This window comes from Mercenaria mercenaria, chromosome 7, assembly GCF_021730395.1.
Source record: "Mercenaria mercenaria strain notata chromosome 7, MADL_Memer_1, whole genome shotgun sequence".
Lineage (NCBI taxonomy): Eukaryota > Metazoa > Mollusca > Bivalvia > Venerida > Veneridae > Mercenaria > Mercenaria mercenaria.
In genome coordinates, this window is record NC_069367.1 from 14,422,461 (window position 1) to 14,438,789 (window position 16,329).

The 16,329-nt window shown below is 35.2% G+C and overlaps 1 protein-coding gene across 1 annotated transcript in view; it reads left to right on the forward strand.

Annotated features, from left to right (window-relative positions):
* The first annotated feature begins 635 nt into the window (after window positions 1-635).
* LOC128558202 (uncharacterized) overlaps window positions 636-16,329 on the forward strand; it is a 34,439-nt gene continuing 18,745 nt past the window's right edge. The window contains exons 1-3 of the mRNA XM_053547045.1: window positions 636-743; window positions 7,531-7,606; window positions 8,004-8,154. Of these exons, the coding sequence (XP_053403020.1) occupies window positions 636-743; window positions 7,531-7,606; window positions 8,004-8,154 (335 nt within the window). The remainder of the gene's footprint in view (window positions 744-7,530; window positions 7,607-8,003; window positions 8,155-16,329) is intronic.

A 16,329-nucleotide genomic window follows, 5' to 3' on the forward strand; every position in this document is an offset into this window, starting at 1 on the left:
AACCATCGTGGTCAAGTTGCGACTACCATATGATGTATTATCATATTTACATCGAATAGCATTCTGCTTTATTCGAGAAAATTTATTATTGTCTCATACTGAGCAAAATCAAATTGACACATACCTCAAATTAGTCTTTTTTTACACGCTGAAACCAGCACCGGGCGCCGCGCAACCCTTTTAAGGCTGATCACTACCAAATAAAATGTAAGCCTTCCTAGTGCATTTTCTCGACACCAACTTGCTTACTTTTACCCTACCGCGTTTCAGTATTTATCACTTAGCATTCCATTGAAATCGGCATGTTCCTATCGCATGCTAGGTAAAAATGGCGGCGTAAGAATTTAATGTCTCGAAAAGAGAAATGGAAATAAGCGAAAAGTAGTAAATTCAGCGGGTTGTATTTAACGAATGTAGTTTTCTTATATAGAAGTTAACACCCCCTTTTCTTTTTGTTTTTCTAAAGTAGCGATCTAGTTCTTTATGAGAATGTAAGTCTCTGAAAATCTGATATGCTAGAAAATGTTGAAAAAACCGTTATGAAGTAAAGGGATTTTATATGAAATAAAGAACAGCTGGATTTAGTGGTGTTCAGCCTATAATTAAAATTGGAATGCGCGTAATGAACCTTTAAAATGTGTGGTATACTACACGCTTATATAAGCGTATCGACTCCATGTATCAAAGTTATGTATACTGTCAAAATGGGAAAAGAGGAAGTTTTTACATTAATGGAGACACAGGTTTGTTTCACTTTTACTGCTATTTTGTAGATTTTAATGTAACATTGTAGTGACATCTGCTTATTTATATGGCTCATGATCTAGGTTTGAGAAAGTATTTTCATTTAAGTAATTGTAAATCAATTTGAAAATTCCAAAATTTAAATATAAAACAGTTTTTAGCTAGACTATTCAAAGAACATAGAGCTATTCTACTCTCACCCTAACGTCGGCCTTGGCGTCAGACCCTGGTTATATATATTTTTTTGGGGTTTCTTTTTGTTTTTTTTATTTAACGTCGCACCAACACATGATAGGTTATATGGCGACTTTCTAGCTTTAATGGTGGAGGAATTCCTTCCAGGTACATATTTAAAACAAATACTGGTAACGTATAGTCCCTTATTGTATGTTATATTTCTTTCAACTTTTGGAAATAATCATATTTCAAATTCAACACCATAAGAATAGCTGAAAATAATTAATATCAAGAGGTAGAAGCGACGTATAAAATGCATTGTAAATTAAGTGGGTGGGGTACAAATTAAACTGTTAAAATAAATTAAATATATTTTTTTCTGAAAATTTGTAGAAATAAACACTTGAAATGTCAAAATTGCCTTGTTTAATGACATAATATCCGATATTATAAGCAATTTTACTGATTTTTTTCAGACATTATTCAGCAGTATTATTTTAGTAATCGGTCGCCATATTGATGACGTTATTTCCGGATCCAGTTGCTGTCCCCAGAAGAGATACATACATATACATTTTTATCTTAGACCAAGAAATAATTTGGTATATGTGGCTATATTTCTTAACTACATGTACTTTCGAACGGGATTACAAATGGCAGTGGACTATTAAATTTCCTACCTGAAAACTTGTAGTATAGTATATTAAAGGTCCATTACTAAAACCAGAACGAGTATTATATGAAAACCAGAGTTTGTAGCTGAGACTTCCTATTTACAGAAAATATGGCCCACTGCATCGGTTCTGACCAAATAGTCATGAATATGTTCAAGAATAACTAACAAATAAACAAAAAATTTTGCCTATGTCAAACCGAAAGTATGCTTTCCGACTGCTTACGAACCCGTCGAGCATCTTCGGACTTTTTCGGAAGAATCATCCGAAACGAGGCTATAATTTATAAATAGATGCAAAATATATCATATGCCCAAACGATAACGTGATTTTTACAAACTTACTACATGGAATTCAACAATTTTGTAACTCACAAAAACTTCATGAAAATCATTCTTATAATACAGGTAATATACAGCTAGAAGTACAAGTTTTCATAAGGACAATTCAGGACCTTCCCGAATAAAACTGTTTTTACAACTTCGTCTGTAAACTTTTTCAGTTAATCTCTTTTCAGTATAATTTTAAGAATATAAATGAGTAACTGTCTTACACTGCAGAAACAAAGTATGATTGAAATTTACCTAAATACACTTATTTATGTACACATGGCTGCATTAATTTAATAAGATTTTAGACATTAAACACATTGTCTTGGCCTAATATATGTCACTGTCAATTTTAAATTTAAATTTTGTACATCTCGTATTTTTCGTGCAAGTCGTGCATAATTACCGTCATGGAAATACAGTTATTTTGTTGCGCGTCTTAAATGGATATTCGCTTGAAACAATTTTAAAATCACGTGATCCCGAAGAATTTCCGACCGATTACGGAAAAACGATAAACATGAAAGTAGGACAAAATGACCCCCCATGTCAGTCTAAGAAAATACAGAAACAATCATTTGTTTTTCTGTACATGTGTTGATTTCAAGGGAATATTGCACGGCTATCGTAATGTTTAGTACTATATTTTAAAATGTGTAGTCTTTTTTTAAGATTTATGTCTATTCATTTGTCTTTATTTTGCACCTTTACCTGTAATTTAAGAATGATTTTCATGAAGTTTTAGTGGGCATAAAAAGTAGGTCACTAGGTCTTGGAGGGTCTTAATTATGGTTATACAAAGAACTAGGAAGTTGTGTGTAAAACATATCGGGATCTGATTTACATAATTTCTAAAATATCTATTGTTAAATGATTACGAATATAGCAGTAATGCGATACTATAAACCCACAAATTGAATCAACAAGTCATGAAAAATACATTTATCACAAACGAAGCGCGAAAGGTTTCAATAGCAATGGTTAAAATGATTGCGTAGACACAAAATAAAAGGCATGTTTAGTTTAATACGATGAAGTATGCACATAAAGATGTCTTCGAAAGGCTATTCTCGTAAAACCTGGTACAGGCTATTCTCGTTAAACTTGGAAAAAGAAAGCTGCTTGCCACAGTCACTACGTACGGAAGCCGTGGAGGGCCTCTTTTGTTGAATTTTGACATACAAGTTTCTTTTAATACTCTCACTTTATAATTTCAGACTTAAACAATTTCACATCACTTTTGGCTTATTTCGGAGCATATTTTTAAAAGTATGTGCTTTAGAAGCTAAACATTTTTTTGCAAGAAGGCAACTTCGTTGATCTCAGGTCTGTAATGAATATTTTAAACACCTATTTCAAGCATAATTATGCGCCCTGAATTAAAACTATTTCCATTTTGTCATATATTTAATATGGTTTATAACGGGGGAAAAGGCGTGGTGGGTTTATATTAAAAAGGTACGTTCGTGAAACAAGGTACTAGTAACGATGGCTGATGATGAAGAGTGGGGAAAAGAACGATTATAATTAAGACTATTGTCAAAAAACCAGTAGATTAGCAATTTGCTGTAATCGGATATAGAACTAAGATATTTTGGTCAATGGATATGTCTGTACCCATCAATCTCCAACTGAAGATGACACTATTTCAGAAGCTGAAGCTGTTCCAGAAACTATTCTTTTAAGTTATAAGTCTACTGTGAATGCAAACCGGAACAATAGCTAGATCTACTTTGCTTTGCGAAAAGGTTGACGTAGAATTTTGAACGTTAAAAGTGAAAAACAGGCTAGCAAAATAAAATGATCATATCGCCCTAGTTTACCCAGTCTGTTCATGGGTACCCCGGAATTAAATGCTTTTCAAATTACAGGCTTTGCTATAATTGCACTATAGCTTCACGATCTTTGTCACTGGAATCATCTGAGAATAATAGTCCGGGCAAATTTGTATTTTAGATCTTTTGCAATAGTTTGTGAAATGTTGTGATGTGCTATATTAAAGTAACACAGTCCATTCTTAACACATTTTACCTACACTTATGTGGCGACTTATTTTGAAGCATTTGTTTCATATCTCTCATGCTTTTAGATGACAGAAGTTTCTTTTACAGTCCAAATAGAACATTTATACATGTACTTGCATTCATGGCAGCCATGTTGAATTCCAAAACCACTGCCGTTATAATCTACGCAAGAAAGTTCATCTCATATAGTTGTTTGTTGCCAGTTTTGAGCACAGACACTTGGGGCTTTGACAGCTTTTTTTAGTGTTAGTCAACAATTTTCTGCATATTACCACCACACAGACATATCTGACGAACATGAACAAAATTCTAAAGTTTCGGGTAGAATTTTGAAAATACGCTTATACACTACCAGGCCTAAATATACTCACGATTATAAACTTCTCCTCATAGTTTACGTACAGTGACCTTGTTTCGACCAATTTTATTTAACTTAGTCTAACACAAACACACTTGATTTTGGTGTCAGTCGATTCTTTCCATACATGTATATATCATTACCTGTCTTGGCCTAATACCAGCTAATTTCTTCGTTATATTAATCTCATGCCAGTGATTTTGCTTTGGCCACATCAACTTTCCGTTGGCTTTGTCCGTTGAACCCGGCTGACATGCACAGTTATCGACAACGCAGAACAGGGGAACCAATTATGAATACATGTTTGTACATTTACAAACATATGACCCCAAGTGTCTGCGGTTTTGAGTATATCTTATGAACGCATATTTTGATTGAACGCTGATAAGCCAGAGCTGAAGTTTTACAGATTCTTTTTCACAGTTCCATTTCAACAGCCGTAGTGAATTTTCTAAATGGTGGGTGGCAAATTTAGAATCTACATTCACAAGAAAATATCGCAAATTCATATTTTTTTTTCATATCGCCCAAGACTTAATCCAATGGCATTAATTACATGAATTACCAAGACTTAGTACTGAACGCTTGACCTAATGGTCTTGTGCTTGTTAAATCTAATAATTTCTGTAAAAGTTATATAATATTTTATGATATTGTAAATGCGGAAACGCGCCTCTTTAGATCCGATCTAGCTAAAATCCACTCGAGCAGAATACAGCATCACAGATCGAGCTACTGTTACAATAACGTTATTTCATGACATGCTTACAGATCAGATAAAACCAATACTTCTCGTCAAAATCCGGATTAATTTAGGCTGCCTTGTAACATTATTTTTGCGCTAAAAACCATTGACGCTATCGCACAATGATATAGTTTGTAATACGGTCCTCGAAGTCAACATGACACAATTATGTTACTAACAATGCACATTATAACTTAAAGCCCTGCTCCGCGCATATATTCAAATTCTTTTGTGTGTATGCAACCCATGATTACAATAGGTAACAGTTAACTACCACGTGCCACATTTTAGCAGGCAAAACCACAGGTATTTCATATAAAATTTTATATAAAATAGACTCTATTTTGACAGGTGTTACTGTTCATAGTCAGGATTTTCATGCTTTTTCAGTGACAATTCAAGGGAGAAAGGTAGGAGGGGAGCCGGGCTTTAAAGAGGCACCACAAAATAACTGCATTATTTTGTGTTTCTATGATGGTAATTATACATGCTTTGCATGAAGAAAATGAGAAAAACAAGTATCTAGTTACAAATTGACAGTGAGATATATTAGGCCAAGACAATGTGTGTAATGTCCTAACATTTTATCGAATAACTGTAGCAATATGTAACGAAATCAGTGTATTTAGTGGAATTTCAATCACATTTTGTTTCTACAGTGTAAGATAGTTATTCATCTATGTTTTTGAAACTATGCTGAAAAGAGACTGATTGAATAAGTTTGCAGATGAAGTTGTCAAAACACATTTATTCAGGAATGGTCTAAATTGTCCACCTTAAAACTTGTAGTATAACGTATATTACCTGTATTTCAAGAATGATTTTCATGAAGATTTTGTGAGTGAAAAAAGTGGGTCACTAGTTGTGGTGGGTCTTTAACAAGACGCAAGGTTTGAGATATTAGCCAATGCAAATTTAGCAGTTTAGTGATACCATATGCATTTTGGTTTCACGCTATTTCAGCCGCCAGTAACGTTATATTTGATTAGTGCAAAAGAAGAACAATATCATGTTTCTAGTGCAAGCCCTATAATAGAAATATTCATAAGTGAACCTACCATGTATTAACGATTAGCCACTTTTGTCGAGCCTGCTTGCGGTGAGCTCGATATAGTCGTCACTTTTGGTGTATGTGGGTGCGTTCGTTCGTGCGTCCGTGCGATTTTGTCCGGACCATACTTTTGACATGGATGAACTAATTTTGATTATATTTGGCATGAATGTTAACCTCAATGAGAAGTCGTGTCATGCGCAAACCCCATGTTCCTTTCCCAAACGTCAAGGTCACAGTTGAAGGTCAAAGGTGAAATTGAAGTTTCAATCAAACCGAGTCTGCAATTTTCACTGTTTGCCTTGTTCTCGATGCTTCCGAGGGATCTAATTTCCAGATTTTATTTGTCTGGAACATAACTTTAACATGCATGGACCAAATTTGTTTATATCTGGCATGAATGTTAACCTCAATAAGAAGGAGTGTTATGCGCAAACACTATGTTCCTATCTCAAATGTCAAGGTCACAGTTGGAGGTCAAAGGTCAAATTGAAGCTTGTTTGGAGCATTTCGTCTTCATGCATGGTGGAATTTGATAAAACTTGGTATGAATAATCACTTTTATGAGACGGAGTGTCCTGCGCAAGAACCAAGTCCCTAGGTCAAAGGTCAAAGTCACACTTAGAGGCCATAGGTCATATACAAGAATGACATTGTCTGAAGCATGTCATACATAAGAGGATTTTGATGTAACTTGGCACATATGTTCAACACCATGAAGCAACCTTGTTTTTTAGAATTACTTTCCTTTGTTGTTACTATAAATAGTTTATATTGTAAATTTGTAATAATTATTGGCCGTGGGGAAAAATTGAGACCACTTTTCTCTGCAACATGTGCAACAACATGTATGTTACATCCAATTTTCGATGTATTTTGACCTATTTTTACCTGGTTAGCAGATTTGTGTGGACTTCTTGTGTAGATTGTTTTATAATTGGTAAAAAAAATACATATGCAAATATAGGTGCTAGTGTAAATCAGTTCTGACACCGCCTTATAATATAATAAATGTTACATTTTTAGACAACTGGCGGGCTCGACATTCTGCCCGTGGGCATGCAGAATGTATTTCTAGTGTACTGTTCGTAGCATATAAACATACATATACCATGCATCATCTTTATAAGGCATTGTATTGCAAAGCGGTAAACAGGCAGAATTGATAAGTTTTGATAATATTCAAGCCAAGAATTACCAAATTAAAGTTAAATAAGATCTTCATATAGATTTCTTTAATACGAAGAAAGGATGACTTACACAAAGTTCATTCCTGATTTTGAGACAGAGAGATAATTAAGCGCTGATTCTGAGACAGAGAGATAATTAAGCGCTGCAATCTCCCATTCACAACTGGTTTTAAACAGGTCAAAAGAACAAAATTTATCTCATAAAACAGTACACTTTTAAATACTACTCTATTTTCAGATTTATCCATTGGCCACAATCATGAGATATATTTTTTTCGTCACAGTGCTATTGGCAAATGGACACTATTCTGAAGGTATTTTACTGTAAATATGTATTTTTTTTATGTTAACTTCGATGTATATATACCTGTAGATTTACAATACGTTGAACATCTCGATTAATTTGACATCCAAAATAGTTTTACATATTTCTATTGACAAAGTTTTTATCGAAATATGGTACTTGTAGTTTCCTAGTTTGGCGCTCAGCATTAAGTGCATAGGTTCTGAAAAAATGTTGAAGTGAGTTTAAACCCGAACTCACTCAATGAGTGAGTCGTATGAGATAAAATGAGGCATACATTTCTGACATTAATTGATGGCGTTTTTAAATTTTTAATCTTTAACAAACCTCTCATTAAATGTGTAAATACACCACATACAAGCATCTACATATCACTGTGTTCTGATATGATAATTGTTGTTCTTTAGGGTTCCAAATACGGCTGTGGCCAACTAATTCACGTGGTACGGAAGGATTTGTTGAGGCATTTTATAATGGTTCTTGGGGCTTTGTTGGTAATCCTGAGCTACAGTTTACCGATGCAACGGCAGCATATTTATGCAAAACGCTGGGTTTAAGGTATCTATCTTTTTAAGTACCCTTATATAATAACCCTTTAATAATACATATACTCTGTTCATTATTCTTAACCATATACATTTGTATACATTTAAAACATTAACACCGCTAACACAAGTTATACCGTATATCGATTGCGTCGGACACTGTCACCAGATCAGAAAGAAAATGCCTCCGTACGTGTTATACCCTGCCCCTAGGTATTCTATAAGAACCATGGTCGTGAACGGGAAAATATACTAACCCGTTTCAATCGCGCATTTCATACCTAAAACACGCAGTGCGGTAAATGTGTACTGTGGATATCAAACAAGTAGTAATTTATCTTCCATTGTGTACCGGTCACATTTTTTCAATACCTTTTATCTTAGAAAAACAACGCGTAGTTTATAGTAATTTCAACATTACACAAACAACTTGTTTGAACTTCCCTGGTGAAATTCCGTTCTAGATTACAAAATCATTCTGATTGGCTGTTGTGAAAATGTATGTCAATCGTCATTTTACTACACGTGTTCGCTAAAATGTGAAAATGCAGCAAAATGTGCAAAATGAATAAAATATACAGAACAGATGCAGACCAATGTACGATTTTAAATTAAAGATCATTATACAAGATGAATTTCATTCATCATTTCGAGTTTTAGGGTAAAATTGTGTTGTTTTTTTTAAATCTGTTTTTGTTTGTTTACGTTTCGCCAAACATGTGCGCACTGCCGTGACCACTAGACCGGATATTCATTAGGGAAGTTCAAGCAAGTTTTTTCTGTAACGTTGACGAAAGCATAAAATATGTTCATAATCTCAGAAATATGGAATATTGAGACAATGTGAGTGGTGCACGATGGAAGATAAATTATCGCTTGTTCAATATACTAGGTATCCATTCACCGAACTGCGCGTTTAAATTGAGAAATGTACGATTGAAATGGGTTAGTGCACTTTCCCGTTCACGATCATGGTTCTTATAGAATACCTAGGGGTAGGGTATAACACGCACGGAGGCATTTTCTTTCTGATCTGGTGCCAGTGGCGCATGAGTACTAACTACAACTCATTACTTAACAATCAGATTGCAGTAGGCATTTTTACCCATCAAATAGACGTGTTCTTCTTCCAAATTGTTACAAGGAAATTCATTGATGCAAGCATCAAAGACGCCGCCAACTGTTGTGTCTTAAGTACATTTACTGCAATAAGAAAAATTACCAAGACATATTTGTATTATATTAGAATGACTGGTTAGAAATTATTAACATTAGCACATACCACAATTTATGTTATAAATTTTTGAAAACAGTCAAGAATAACCATAACAAAAAGTATTACCATGCATTACAAATCCTCTACCTGCAATGGCCTTGACATATCGAGTAGGTGGTAACTAAAGTAATTGCCATCTAAGGTCAGCAACTTTGTAAATTTATTGTATGCTGGAGTATGTGTATGAAGTTTCACATAAATGCAGTTTGTTGGGAAATGGGGAAATGCTGAAAGTTAATTATTTCAGAGTCGTGGTTCAAAGAAACCATTAATATGATGCATGATGCATGTTTTCTATTCACTGATATAGTTTAACCTAATCTAGTAACGTAATCTAGTAACGTAATTTCCTACAATTTCATTGACTATTTGGATAGCGTCAATTTTTAGGAAAACTTTACTTAGAGTAACCTCTCTTATCAATAAATTGGATCAACATTTGGAGAAATTTTTGTACAATTGATTTATTTCCTGCTCTACAAATAAGGAGAATAATGACAAATAACATTGTTTTACATCACATAATAATTTGCATTACATACATTTTTAATGTTTTCTTTTTGACATTATATGTTAATTCATTAAAATCTATTGTGCAATATCGTGGGTCCTTTAACACACTATTCATTGTGTTCTATTTATCGTTTCGAAACTATTTATTATCATTTTTACATGGTCCAATATAAAAGTGTATCCCATATACTCAGGAGGAGGCGTCGAATTAATCGACCGGGCTTATGGAGCTAAGTGTATCAATGATGTAACAAAGTACTAGAAGTCATCCGTAGACGATAAATCTGTAGCTTTACGGCGGAGTATGCAATCTTACACAGAGTTTCAAAATGTAGTGCTGCCTGATTCGCCCTGCATTACATTGTCATAATTAATTAGCAGACATATTCAACTTGCATCATGTAGAGTCAATGTGTGTGTAACCGGTATGTATCCATATACTTACTGCATGTACTATAGAACTCAATAATATAGCCTTTGTGTACTAAAGATATAGGTTAAAATTTGAGCTAAAATTATGGCTATGTATATGTTTATGTTCTACTGCTGAGCAAGGCGTGTTGTCAGGGATACCTATTTAAAATTGTAAAAACACATAAATTTTGTGAATCACAAAGATGAAGTTAAGGAGCTATGTTACAGGCCAGGTTAAAAGTAAAAGCATGAAGTTAAATTAGAACTGACAGAAAGGCGGCAGCTGCCCAACAAATGTTTCGCAAAGACACAGGAGACTGTTCCACAGACGTATACTTCTGGGAAAATGGAGTTTGCATAATAGTATATAATTATCTGAATACGGTTTCAAATAGTTCAGGCTTTTTGTTTTCCTAAGGTGACTTTAAATTAGCATTATTCGCTCACCCGGACAGAATGATGAAGAATACTGCATCAAACACTATAAAAGTAGGTTAAATGGCTCTAAATTTAAATTAAAACAGTATATTGGCAGCGTTGTACTGGGTGTGCCCTGGACTGTTTCCGGATCAGACCTGCTTTGCTGAAGTTAACATCAACGGCAAAAATTGATTAAGATATTTTTGAACGCAGGAATATCGTTTTTCCTTCACACGAACATGCATTTTTATATTATATTTACAAGGGCATCTTTGTGTTTTACATAACATACCTTCTGTTCCCTTTACGTATGTTAGGATTTCACCTGGCGGGATTATTTTTATTTACACTGTCTTGTAACTTTGGAACATGGTGGGGTTAAGAGTGAGGTTAGGCGCACCATAAACCGGTTTAAACTCCCCAGTGGTGGTTTTGCCACTGACCGTTCCAAGGCGGTGCCCCACTGTGTTCCTATATTTGTTTGTTTTGTCCTTTGGTGTTTCATTTTCTGTGTTGTGTGCGAGGGTTGTTCGTGTGTGTCATTGGGGAGGATGCGTGTTTTGAACGTGGCTTTCCCTGTTGGATATTCTTCCTTGTTTTTTTTTACCTTTAATTATCATGGCTGATCTTCACATTTCTGTGATAAAATTTAAATGGCTGACTTTAACTGACACAATGGTAATACAAATTAAACAAATGAAGATCAGAAACTCACATAAATTGACAATCAGTTAGTTATTGTAATCAATAAAAGAATTAAAATCTAGTAGATGTAAACTTTACCCTTAACCCTAATATCTAAGAAGCGAGTATAAAATTCTCGAATAATGCCGAAAGAGCCAAATGTCAAAACTCCGCCTAGTTTATTTATTATGCCAAAAGGTTTTAATATATCTAAGTGACATAAAGTCTTGATTGGAATGTATGAATATTTCGTATGAACAATATTTTACATGTTTTTCTACTGTTTTTTTCCTTTTGTCTGCTTTGAGTGGGGTATAGGTACAGAACTCATTTTTTTCACAAATGTTGAACTTAATCGTACGTGTGTTGTCAAACAATGTGTTAGAAATTCGAACGAATTTTTCAAACATGTGACGAATTCGAATCTGTGAAATGCGGTTCAACAAAGCTGATAACGTATGTGTATGGAGCAATTTACTAATTTTCTATCAATGAAGCAATGTTACTCTTTTTAGTATCATTGCACACCATTATAAATCTCCATTGCATTCATTAAAATATTACTTTCTTCTTATACAAAATAAATTGAAATAAACAGATTTTAATAAAAAAGTCAGTTTTGATGATGAATGTTCAATATAATATATTTAAATAAAGCTCCATATTCAAATACTAGTTTCTTTGGTGGTAACGAGTTACCACGTAAACAATCACTCGAGAGCCAGATATTCCCATCAGTACCTACAACTAGTTATAGAATCTTTTCCCCGCATGCCATATTCAACAAACAATAGTAAAAACAGAAACATACGCATAAACAAAGCGCTGGAAATCAACGAAATATATTGAATACGTCATGACGTTTCAAAGATAAATAACGGTATTTAGTTCCGGTACCTTTTTATCGTTTTCCAGCGGATAGCTATGTATCTTTCTTTAATTTTAAATCGAGAAATAAACTATAAACTATCAAGATATTTGACTTTTATCCCATTTTACTAAGAAAGTGTCTAGTCGTCCTGTAACCGGACGCCTAGCCTGCGTTCTAGTCGCCCCGAAACCGGACGACTAGCATTTTCCCTGGCGATTTTCTAGTCGTCCGGTAATCGATTTCTCAGTGAATAAGCAGTGTTCTGGTTTAACATAACCTGTTACCTATTTAAGACATCAATACCCATCTGCAAACAGAAATTTGTTTGAATACATACCAAAGTGTATTTTTAATCTTCTCGAGAAATTTACTGCCTTTTCAGCCGATAAAATGGAAGTTTACAAAACTCAATAATGACGAAACGAATAGAAAACCAGAACACTGCTTATTCACTGAGAAATCGATTACCGGACGACTAGAAAATCGCCAGGGAAAATGCTAGTCGTCCGGTCTGGTTACCGGACGACTAGAACGCAGGCTAGGCCTCCGGTTACCAGACGGATAGACATTTCCTTTTACTAACAAAATATGAATGACTTAATAAATATTCTACGTAGATGTAGTACTTTATTTGCCATTTTAGACCTTAGAGAATGTATGATGGAGTTTTTCAGCACAGGTGAAATCACCTGAAACTGACGTTTGGTAGGCAAGTAAAAAAGTGTTATATATCAGGTTTTTGGCTGATAAGTCACTTCTCTTGAAACAGGTGATACAAAGCAAATTATGCGTAGGTTATCCTGGCTCCCTGGCTGCATGGTTATTTTTATATAAATACTGGAAACATTTTATAAGAAAATTTTAGGCCTCTAAAATAGCATAATTTTATCTGATGGCTGAACCGTTCGGAGCCAGGGGCAATAAAAAATCTCAATGTAGAAACACCCTTCTGGAGTTACTTCCCTCTTAATGAAGAAAACTGATATATGTAAATAAGAACAAACATAGGGACGGGAGCCAGTCTATGCGTAGGTAGACAATACAGTTTTTTTTTTTCATTTTACCCAGTTTGAACACAAACTTGGAAGCACAAGAAAATTCGACCTTGAAATTTCGTCATCGTAAAAGCTTTACTACATATAGTTTGATTAATTTGAGAGTTGTGCCTTTGAGTGATAATTGCTCGAAGGCTATTATCTTCTTCCAGGGTTATTATCGCTCAAAGGCACCGCTATCCAATGTATTTGCATGTTTATTACATGTTGACCTATAATATTATAAGGGAAGTTTATTGTGTCATTTTTTTCATGGGTACAACGTTCAGCCTTTCGTTTTCTGTATTATTTGTATAGTTTGTAATAGAGACTATAAGTTTGATCAAATCAAATGTCTTGCACTATGTTGCTTATGACATATTTTAGTGTTGAAAATAAGTTATCTGATGAAAAATACACGACGTATTATGCTAAATATAATAAAACTAAAATTTACAATATTGTTGTTTTACTTACATGATACGTCACGATGCCATTTCTGTTTACTGACGTTAATTTTCCGCGCTAACATCAGGGCCATTATCAGCACAAAATTGTTACTATTTATAGTTATTCATGTAATTGAATAGTGTTATATGGCTTTATCTCACTTCCACGACATCAAACATGTGATAACATTATTTATTGTTACATCTTTAGTACAGGTTAATAAATGGCAGAGTGGTGACTTTGAGTAATAATGGCCCTGGCAAAGTGATACATGTAATAATACCATCTTCCAGGGCGGTTATCACTAAAAGACACATCTTTCTCATATATTCACTTGTTTATTATGTGCTTACCTATAATAAAGAAAGAACAGTTTAGTGTGTCATTTTTATGGAACAGGCAACCTAAACATATCAATGTTTTAAGCCAACGGATCCGGGGAGCCAAGGAAAACAACAACAACCTAACAGTTGTTTGGCTGGACATTGCAAACTGCTATATACTTTAATTCCACACCAGCTGATCGTAGAAGCTATAAAGCAGTACTACATTTCTGAAAATATACAATCATACTTATTTCAATAGGTACTTCAATGACATGTAGCTCCCCTTTGCAGTAGACAAACAGAATAACGTCTTGGCAAAACCTAGAGAAGGAAGTCATCAAAAATTGAACAATCTCCGTCGTTTTCTCTGAGGAATGAACCTTATCATCAACGCAGCCAAGAGATAAACCGAGGTCTTAAAATTCATGGAGAGGACATACCAACCATTGCAGACAGTCCAATCAAGTGCCAGGGTAACTAGTAGCATGCAAGTCTGAAGGATGCCAAAACATACATCACACTAAAAGACAGCTACATGAAAGGTTGAAACAGAATAACCAGACTACTCTGCCTGGGAAGTTTTAGGCCTGGATTTTCCAACACAGGATCCTAATGTGATGTAACTCTTAATGTTTTATAAAACAGCAACATCAATAGTAGAATGTTAGGAAGGAATGGTCAGCAGACACCTGCGTCGAAAGCAATGGTCCCAACAAGCCTCATCAACTTTGATCTCTACAGCAAAACTAATGAACTGCAGCTCCCACTCTCGTTATTGCTGAAGGAGTTCAAGGTTTCAGAGAGGACAGTGGTGGTGACTCTTAAGGAGTCAAAAAGTAGGAATTGAAATGCGGACTGGACGGAAATTGTGGGTAAGCCAGGCAGTCAGTTTGCCAAACGGAGAGAAGAATCCAATCCAAAGATATAGTCGACACTACTGCTGTTGGTCGTAAAGGACTCGTATTCATCGAAAGCCAGAGATGGTACTTAGTGGACACTATCACAAGGAGGCAGATGCTACAGAATGAAGTAAGCTTTGCAGAAGGAGGAAGAAAGATGGACAAGAGCAATTTCCATGTGGGCCTAAGATACTTTGACGAAGTGGTGTTCCACAGACAGAAAGCTGATATAGGCAGAAATATTGCGCTAAGAACCAGTCAGACTGAGCTTTTTGCTAAGATCTGTTTACGACCTGCTTCCTTCACCTGCTAACTTACATCGTTTGGGACTACAGATAACCCAAAGTGTCCATTTTGCGACAAGCTAGGACCCATGGAGCATCTGCTGTCAGTGTGCACCACATCGATAACCCAAGGTTTATACAGGTGTAGACATGACTGTGTACTTGGAGAAACTCGCTGTGAAGAGGGCCAAGTATAGAGGCTAAAAACACGTAATAGGGCCAAGTATACAGAACTCCAAGAGCTGTGCAGAGAGCGAGGATGGAGGATATGGCTCTGTTTAAATCGGGTCGAGAAGCTTTCCAGCACAGTCCTGATGGGGAATGTTTAGCGCCATTTGCATCACAGAAAGAGAGAGGAAGAAGGTCATTAGAAGCCTTAGTCTGGCTGCTGAAAGTATATCCACCTGATTATGGATTAAGGGAGAAGCTAACCGCTGATCGACTCGAAGTGCCTGATCAACACTACGGACTCGCCGCATAGAGAGTGTCCGGGGATTAAAGACGACGGGCGGTTGCTGGCTGAGGATGTCAGTGACTTAAGCGGTACAGAACCGCACTTAAACACACTTTTTACAGATGTTTATGTCCCGTGTTTACGTCTGGACCATTATCGATAATGACCCCAGGGCCAATTGTGATGGTGTAATAATGTATCAGATAGTACGATAACAGGTGATATTTTCAGCACGCAATTGTTACTTTACATGTGATTTGTTTTAATTGACACATTTAAAATGCAGTTATAACCAACAAAATGGGTTCTTAATATTTTTTATATGTTATAAACATACAGGAACATAATTTTAATACTACACTGATTTTTGCAACGAGCTGACTAAAAATGCACCTTAATGCACACATGCATTTTATTCAGATCGTTAGAAAAATCAGCTCCAGCACTTTTTGAGAATGTGTATCTGACTAGCAACTGAGTAGATACAACATCATTGTTTTTACGGTCGCCGCTGAACTGCACACAATGTCAAATGTTTGCTCTTTTCTTCAATAGATTACATC